This window comes from Phyllostomus discolor, chromosome 13 (genome assembly GCF_004126475.2).
Source record: "Phyllostomus discolor isolate MPI-MPIP mPhyDis1 chromosome 13, mPhyDis1.pri.v3, whole genome shotgun sequence".
Classification (NCBI taxonomy): Eukaryota; Metazoa; Chordata; class Mammalia; order Chiroptera; family Phyllostomidae; genus Phyllostomus; species Phyllostomus discolor.
Window position 1 is genome coordinate 57,192,478 of NC_040915.2, and position 8,729 is coordinate 57,201,206.

General features: G+C 61.4%; 1 protein-coding gene across 1 annotated transcript; it reads right to left on the minus strand.

Annotated features, from left to right (window-relative positions):
• Positions 1–2,265: 2,265 nt before the first annotated feature.
• On the minus strand, positions 2,266–8,088 carry LIF (LIF interleukin 6 family cytokine). Its single transcript, XM_028528776.2, has 3 exons — positions 7,884–8,088; positions 5,944–6,122; positions 2,266–5,302 (listed from the first exon to the last, which is right to left on the minus strand). Exons 1-3 carry the CDS (start codon positions 7,900–7,902, stop codon positions 4,892–4,894), a joined length of 609 nt encoding a protein of 202 aa, XP_028384577.1. The 5' UTR covers positions 7,903–8,088; the 3' UTR covers positions 2,266–4,891.
• Positions 8,089–8,729: the final 641 nt, after the last annotated feature.

An 8,729-nucleotide genomic window follows, 5' to 3' on the forward strand; every position in this document is an offset into this window, starting at 1 on the left:
CTTCACCTCTTATTGGGAGGGTGACCCAATCACCGAGTAACAGGCCTTTGTCCTCCCTGGCCAGGGGGGCAGAGACAGGGGGCCTGCCCTCTCCTCGGGGGGCTGAGAGATCCCCAGCCAGAGGCGAAGAAGACACGAGGGCTCAGTGGTCCAGCCCACCCCAGGGGCCTCGGTTAGAACCTGACATCCCTGAACTTCCCTCGTTCTTGTGCTCTGGCGATTTGTTTTCCTCTAGTTTCCCAGGGAAGTTTCCTTTCGAAAAGCTTCAACCTTGTCTCCCATGAGCAAAAGAGAAGGGGAAGGACTCTGGTGAGGTGAGGCCTGGCGTGGGACTCAGCCTGCCCGGCGTGGGAGGGGCCCAGGTGCTGGAGGAGCCTGAAGCAGCTGTTTCGGAGACACCCGGCTCCCCGAGCCCACGGGCCGCACCCCTCCGTGCCTGCCTGCATGACCCTTGGCGGTTTGCACTTGGGGTCTTAATAGACTCAGGAGGAGTGAGAGCTGGAAGGAGTTCGGGGTGGCTATTCTCAGACATTAAGGTGCACATGAGTGAGTCCCCTGGGATCTTGTTAAAAGGCAGATTCTAACTCAGCGGGTCTGGGGTGGAGGCAGGGTCGGGCGAGGGGAGATAAGATTTTCCTGATCAGCTCCTGCAGGGTCGTCCAATGTGGGTCAAGTTCCTTCGCTGCCCAGAAAGCAGGGCGACCCCCGGCCTGAGTGCCCTGTGGACATCCAGGGCAGTCTCTCCACCTTGGCCTTGGCACCTTTGTGTGCCTCCTCCTCACTCACATCCTCCCCGATGTGCTCATTCATCGTCCCCACTGGCCTGGGAGCTTCCAGAAGGAATGGGCCATATCCTACCCACCTTTGGAACCCAACACAGCCCCTGACATGAACATTCGTGAACAAGCAAGTAGGTGACGACCAGAAAAACTGCCCGGGCCCCAAGGGAACCTCAGCTGGGGGAGCCCAGACCCAAACCAAACCCTAGAGCAGAGCACAGGGAAGATACCTGGGGCTGCCCCCAAGCCCCTGAGTCTGTGCTCATCTGGTTCCAACCTCTTGTTCCCCCAGGGAGGGGTTCCCGGAGGCTGGGGAGAAGACTGCAGCGGTCCCCAGCTGTGACACAGGAGGAGGGTGGCAGTGTCCACTGTGGAGAGCTGCTGAGGCCCAGGAGAGCCCAAGGGAAAAGCCCTGGTTGTGGCCCCGGCACCCTGCGTGGTTCTGGTCAGGAAGCTCGAACTTCCTGCCCCGGAGTCACTCACACCCGCTCTCCTCATTTCCCCGAGGCTGGCTCACGGCCTCTTCCTTCGGGACAGAGGCCTTGGCGGCTGGTACCGTCTAGGTCTCTGAAGCTCCGTGCAGGGGCAGAGCACGAGATTTGGAGCCCTAAACGCCTTGCCAGTGTGACCCGGGCAAGCGGTTTCATCTCTCTGCACCTCGGTTTCCCCCTCTGTTCAAGGGGGACGCTAACTCTCGGGGCTCTCGGGGCTCCCGGGACTGCAGCGAGAGGTGAGGGGCTGCGCGTGAAGGGGCTCAGACATCAACTGACACCCTCCCCACCTCTGGGTGGCCCGTCCCTTCCCTTGCCCCTCGCCAGGTGCAGCGTCCCCCTCCTCCCACCCCTGCCCTTGGCTGAGCAGAGCCCCACTCCACGGGGCGCCCTGGACAGAGACCGACCCAGCCTCCCAGCCCCTCCGGCCCCATTGCCCCACATATGGACACTCTGAGAGCATGCCAAGAGCAGATTCTTTATTAATTTCTCTTTTTTTTTTCTTTAAAAAAAAAAAAGGATTCCTTCAGTATAAAAAATAAATATTTTAAATATTACATTGAATAAATAAAAATAATTCTGTCAGTATGAAACATTCCCACAGGGTACATTCATCAAAGAGGAATTTGTCCCCAAGGCCACGTCCTTTCCAGCGGAAAGGAAGGAGGGAAGTGCGGAGGGCCTGGCGGGGCGCAGCGCAGAGCCAGCAGTGTGGGCGGCAGAGGTGCCCAGGTACTGGGGTTCGGCGGTGTGGAGGGCGGCGGGGGTGGGGGGCTAGGGGGACCCCAAGGTAAGAACATCTGTACCATCTGAAGGGAAACGAACTTCTCGCTGGATTCCAGGGTCCAGCCCCGCACACTGCTGTGTCTGTTCTGGGGGGCCATCCGGGCAGAGCCGGGTGGCTTCTGTCAGGGAGGATGTCCCCAAGGAGGGGACGAAAAGGAAGAGGACAACAACAAGGAGGAGAGACATACAAATCAGTGGAGCGATTTTGCTTAAAATTTTTCTTAAATAAAGAAGGTCCCCAAGACTCCTCTCTCGGTAAACTGCAGAATGACTGTCCTACACACCTTCCTCGGCCCACAGCCTCCTCCTCCTGCTGGGCCCAGCCAGTGACCCAGGATGCAGGGTCAGGTCAACACCAGCGTATGAACAGTGAGGGAACAGACAGCTTCCTGCCCTGCAGAGGCAGAGCGGGGGGAGCCGGGGGCACTGCTGGGCCCCGGAGAGGAGATTTTCTTGCTCCCTGAGCCTCAGAGGCTGCCTAGGTTGGCCTGGCACGTCTGTGGGGTGATGAGATGAGGGGAGACCCAGCCCACCCTGAGCCTTCAGAACCACATCCTCCCAAGGAGCAGAGAGACGGGCGCAGGCAGCAGGCTGAGGTCCGGACCCACATGAAGACAGCATCAGAACACATTCGACTGCCGTGGGCTCCTCCACCACCCCCCTTACATCCTGGGCTTGCCGATGGGACAGACAACTCTCAACTCCATCCCCTGCCCCCACCCCAGGCCTCAGGGCCTGCCTGCTGCCTGCCCACCTGCCCTCTGGGCGGGTATGGATAAAGTACTCAGAGAAGACAGAGAGAGGTGCAAAGTGAGTGCAAAGTACCATAATTGCATTGGTCGAACGGGAACTGCTCAGGGTTTGAGAAGAAGCCAGATGCTGCTCTTAGCAGCTGCCCCAGCTCGAGCCCTCCTCCCCTGTTCCCAGACGAGAGGGCGTTTCTCCACTAGCCTGGCCCCAGCACAAAGGAAAAGATCAGGTTCCCTGCCTGGGAGCCCAGACATGGGTGGGGGAGTGGGGGGAGGGGGGCAGGAGGGACCACAGCTTCCTGGTCCACGTCCCAGGGCCTCCCGGTCCTCTCTGGAGCAGGGGGCTCCTCCCTGCACAGCCCCAGCTTTCTGAGGTCCAGCCAGGCTCTCTCGTCCTCTGTGGGTGTTCGGGCCACCAGAGAAGGAGCTTCCCCGCTGTGTACAAGCACGCTGGGTGCTGGGTCCTGGGTCAGGACTGTTCGGGGCCCTCGGCTGCTGGTCTAGAGACAGGCAGCGTTGGGGACACGGAAGCAGGACAGGTCACCAGGGCTGCCTTGCCCACTGCCCCTCTCAGCACAACTCCAGGGGGCACCCAGAGAACACAGAGTTGGGAGACCTCCTGAAGCCAAGCCACGTGGTGGCCCTGGGAAAGGCCCCCACCCCCAGCCACTCCACAGAGTGCTCTGGCCTGCCTTGCAGCCAGGACCCGGAGATCCTTAATGCAAGTCACAGTCGGGGTGCAGGGATGGAGCTGGGTCCCCTGCTCTCCCACCCAGGCTGACCAGTTCTCTCAGATTCTGACGCTTCTCTGACCTTCACCCATTAGGCTTATCCTACTTGTAACATCTTCCAGACCAGGCCCTGCTAAGGCTGGCCCTGGCCTTGGCTCCTGAAGAAGGAGCCATCATATTATTGCTATCGGGTAGGGAACGGGGAAAAGGACACTAACTTTGCCATTTAAAGCACCAATAAGTTAATATAAATAGGGCATCATAATAAATAGACAACGGTGCTGGATCAAACACACAGCACTCTTGAGTCTCAGACTTTCCTGAGACCCTGACCTCAAGTTCTGCTGTCCCCTTGCTCTGGGGACCAGAGATGGCCTCTGTCCCCCTCAAGTACCTTTGTGTGACCTCACAGGGCCTCCAAGGGCCTCCGACGTGAGCTGTCACTCTAAACAACCCCGCCCATCCCCTCCCTCACAGACCCGCACCCAGAAGGAAGGCCCTGGGTCCTCTCAGAACCTCCTCACCCGACTTTGCCACCTGCCCACCCCCACATGCGCCACCTCCAGGCCCAGCCACCGGACCCTGGCCATCCTGGGCTGCGGGAAAGACTGCGGGGAAGAGGAAGGGGGGCCCATCAAGCGTTTCGGGGCCTCCCTTCCTTCCAGTGCCTTCCTTCCCAGGCCTAAAGGTGGCTTCTCTGTCTCCCCAGGAGCCTGAATGCCCGTAACCTCCTTGTGGAACCTTCTGCCTAACAGTCGTTCGGCCTGAGCTCTCCAATGATGCTCAAGAAAAGGCAGCATGTCAAATCAGAGTCCCCTTCTCTAACCTCCACTCACCACACTTCCAGGGGCCAAGGAATCCTCCCGGATCCCAGCCCCTCTGCCGGCCCCAACCCAGCCTCCCGACGTCTACCTACGGGGCAGCGAAGGCACGGATGGTGGTCACTCTGCTGAGGCCGGGCAATTCCCCTGACCCTGCTCTCCTACCCTGTGGTCAGGGTCACCTTAGATGACGTGTTCGGTTTGGCCACGAAGTCCCTGGCTGAGGGGACAAGCGGGAGCAGAAGTCCAGCCCACGCTCCCCTCACCAGGGTCAGCCCCCAGGGCCTGGCTGCGGTCTCCCAGAAGAAGGGGCGCCTTCTGCTAGCTGGCGCTGTCTATAGGCCCTGCCTATGGGAGTTTTGATTTTGCTCGGTTTCATCACAGTCCTCTCTGGAGGGGACTGGACTGGCCAGGAGTCCCGCGGGGTCTGCCAGCAGCCTGCACTTGGGGTTGGCGATGCTTCGGGCCCCGACCACAGTCTGAGAGCCACCTGAGTCCGAGATCTGGGTCGCTGCACGATTGGAGGCCTGCCGCCTAGAAGGCCTGGGCCAGCACCGCGATGACCTGCTTATACTTCCCCAGGAGCTGACAGCCCAGCTTCTTCTTCTGGAAGACGTCCTTGCCCGAGGTGTCGGGGCCGTAGGCCACTTCCACGTGCGCCACGTGGTACTTGCTGCACAGGCGGCAGAGCACGTTGCTGAGGAGGCCCCGCATGATGTCCGAGGTGGCGTTCAGCTTGCTGTGGAGGCTGGCGGCGCTGGGATTGAGGGTCTTCTGATCCCGCGTGATGTTGCCCAGGGCGGCGCCGAGGTAGGCGACGATGCGGTACAGCTCCACCAGCCGGGCCTTCTCCGTGCCGTTGGCGTGGAAGGGCGGGAAGTCCGTCACGTTGGGGCCACACAGCTTGTCCAGGTTGTTGGGGAACGGCTCCCCCTGAGCCGTGTACTGCGGGGCAGAGGGGCAGAGGGGAGGTGACCAGGGTGGCAGGGACAGGTGTTGCGGCCCTGTCACCAACCCTCGGGGCGAGACCTCTGGTCTCAGCTCCCCGCCGGGAGCACCGGGACACGACTACTTGTCCTGCCGGCATCTCAGGATTGCCCCGAGAGCCAGGAGTGGTCACGGGTGTGATTATTATCATCGCCACTGCCACTGCCACCGCCACCACCAGGACCACGTAGGGACAGAAAGGAAAAGGCCACGTCCTACCTAGAACAGGCCCACCATGCACCTGCCCTCTCACCCCCAGACACCCACAGCCACTGTCTCTCCCCACCTGCCTCCCCACCTGCTTCTCCGCTGTCTGCTCCCCAGCCTCTGGCTCCATGTGGTGGAGAACTCCCATCTCCCCCCAGCTCTGCCCAACCTAACTGGGCACCCCGGGAAAGTGGCTTCCAGTCTCGGAGCCTGGGCTGGGGTTGGGGCGGAAGCTGTGAGAGTCCGGTGTGGTTGAACCCAGCCCCCTCCCTGTTCTCACCTTCCAGGGACAGAAGAGTCCCTTCCCTGACCAGTCCTGCCAGCCCAGGTCTCTGCGGCACCCCCCCCCCCCCCACCGTCCCTCCTTCCCAGGCGCCTGGGGGGTGACTTACATAGAGAATGAAGAGCGCGTTGGCACTGCTGTTGAGCTGCGTCAGCTGGTTCCTGATCTGGCTCATGACGTTGCTGTGACACGGGTGGCGTGTGACACAGGTGGCATTGACAGGGGTGATGGGAAGCGGGGTCCCCGCCCCATGTTTCCAGTGCAGAACCAGCAGCAGGGGCACGACTCCTGGGAACGGGCAGGAGGGAGTTAGGAGCAGGGAGCCGGGTGGGGGGGTAGCCAAGGGGGCTCAGGCGGAGGATGGTCCTCACCCCGCCCCACCGGGACGCCAACGTCCCCTCTCAGCCTCCAGCTCTGCCTTCCTCCGACCTGGCCGTCCCTAGTCCCCTAGTCGGCCCCTGGTTTGCCACTGTGTCTGCTTCTCTCTGTCTCCCTGTCTCCAGCCCCCTGACTCGCCTCGTTCACTCTCTCCGCCTTCTCAGCTCTCCCTGCTTTTCCTGACAGAAGGGGCCAAGGGGAAGGAGGGAGGTGTCCTCACCAGTTAGAAGCTGGGTCCAGAAGGACACCAACTCTCCAGCCCTTTCCTCAGGAATGCAAGAGACCCGGAAGCCTCCTGGCCCTCTGGCAGGAGGCGCAGTGCCCAGCCCCAGGAGGGTCTGAGAGAGGGGAAGGCCCCCATCCTCCCCTCGCCCGGGATGGTCCGGATTCCTGAGCATCAGTTCACAGGTCCTCAGCTGACCCGCTATCCCTCCCGAACCTGTCACGTGATTCTGGCTCCCTGGGCCATTTGTTCTCTAGTTCTGCACCCCCCCCCCATCTCCTCTATCTCTACCCTTCTCCTAAGCCGTGGGTCACGCCCCTACTAGGAGCCTCAACTCCCTCCAGTTCTGTGGCTCTGCCCCCTCGCACATCTGCAAATCATCATTCCAAAGCTTTCTGCCCCCCAGCTCTGCCCAGCTCCTCTTCTCCCTGCCCTCCCCATCTTGTCTGCTACTCCTTGTCCCAGACCCTGGGTCAGGACAAGGAGAATCCAAGGGTCCCACAGGCCCTCAGAGCCTTGGGGAGGAAGAGGAAATGGTGCGACCAGAAAAGGGAAAAGGTCGCAGGCAGACAGGTGGGCGGAGGAGGAAAGAAAGTGAAAGGTGACAGGAGAGCTGGGAGCTGTTGGGGCCTGTCCCGGATCGCCCCTCCCCCAGTGTACCCACTTCCCCCCTTCACTCCTAGGTCCCCTCCGAGGGGTCTTTCCAGGCGGCTCAGCAGCAGGGGCTGGGGCCAGCAGACCAGTGAGGCTGGGAAACCCTTGAGGCTGGGGAGAGGGGTGGAGCACGAGCTTCCTGCTCCGATCCCCCTGCTGGGACAGCGGCATCCTCAAGTTCACTTTTCTGGTGGCCCTGCTCCTCCCAGCATCCCCAGGCAATGCTGAGTTCCTGGGATAGCTGGGGGACCGCCCCCCCCCCCAACGCCCCCAGCTCACCTAGCACAGACCGCAGCTTTTCAGGTACTAGCAGATGGAGGCAGCACCTGCTCGCGTCCCAGCCAGAGTTTGCAAGCTGCTCGGGAGGCCGGCGCCCCTCCCAGGGAGCAGCCGGGACGCAGTTGGAAAAGAGAAAGCGGAAAGACAAGAAAGAAAGAAAAGAGGGAGGGTGAATCCCAGAGACAGCAGATCCGGAGGTGCAGCACCGGCGAGTAGCAGGATTGAGGAGGAGGAGGAGTTGGAGGTGGAGGAAGGCTGTGGCGCCCCCTCCCTGGCCCGCCAACCTGCTGGCCCTTGGCGGGGCGGGTGAGCTAGGCGCACGGCGCTGGAACCATGTGCCTGTGCTCGCCCCGGCCGTCACCCAGCGCCTCCAGCGGCTGGGCCGGCTGCACGGGCGCCCCAAGCGTCCGTGAGTCTGCGGCGGGTAGGTGTCCGGTTCGCGATCGCCCAGTGCCCCGGGTTGCCGCTGCACTGGCAGCGAGGCGCGGAAGCCAGCGCGGGGCGTGTGGATTTACCTGCTGCCAAGACCTTCATTATGGGCTGGACTCCCGGGGGCCTTGGAGGAGACCTTAGACGCCGGCAGTTTTCAGAGGTTCATGCTCAAATGGGGAATTTGCCTGATTTATATACTGCAGCCTGTGTTGTAAGACAGAGAAACGGCTATATTTAGCAGGGATCCCCAGCAGGAAGTTGTTTGAGGTGCATCATAGGAAATTATGAATGGAAGAAAGTGAGAGTGAAGGGGGGGGGAGTGAGGGAGGAGGGTGGGGAGAGCAGACTTTTTCCCTCTTCTAAGAATTTGATTGATAAAATTATAATGAACTCTTCGACAAAACACCCTGTGGTTTTCCTGAGTGGCTTGCCCTGAAGATGAGGAGGGGGAGGAGGGTCCCCAGGCCGAGTCATCAGGGTCCCCGGGTAGTGGGCGCCCCAGACAGCCCTGACTCACCTGGGTTTGGGGAGGCTGGCTTGAGACTAACCAAGCTGATGGAGGCTGGCACCTGAGGCCCCTTGATTGGGGGTTTTGGGGGACAGTGGGCAGGAGGCAGGCTGGGGCTTGGCTGACAAGGAGGTTCCAGGAATTGGGACTGGGACCCGGCCTGGACTTTAGACAGTAATAAAGCAGAACTGAACTCGGGCCCTGGGAGCCACCTCATAGGTAGCCTCCTTCAACCTGCCCATTGCCACTGGGCAAAGTAGGGCTCCCAAGGGAACAGGGCCCAGGGTCCCCGAGGGTCCCCGAGGGTCCCCCAGGGTCCCCCAGGGCCAGGCCCCCTGACCACCAGCAGCAGCCCGCACTGCTGACCGCAGGTACCCGGGAGGCTGAGCAGATGCAGGGTGGGGGGTTGCTGCGCCTGGGT

What these genes read in the sequence shown, in the direction of transcription:
- LIF (XM_028528776.2), bottom strand. An exon ending in ACGCGCTCTTCATTCTCTAT is followed by an intron (nt 5,303 to 5,943) that starts GTAAGTCACCCC and finishes TCTGCCCCGCAG; the next exon opens with TACACGGCTCAGGGGGAGCC.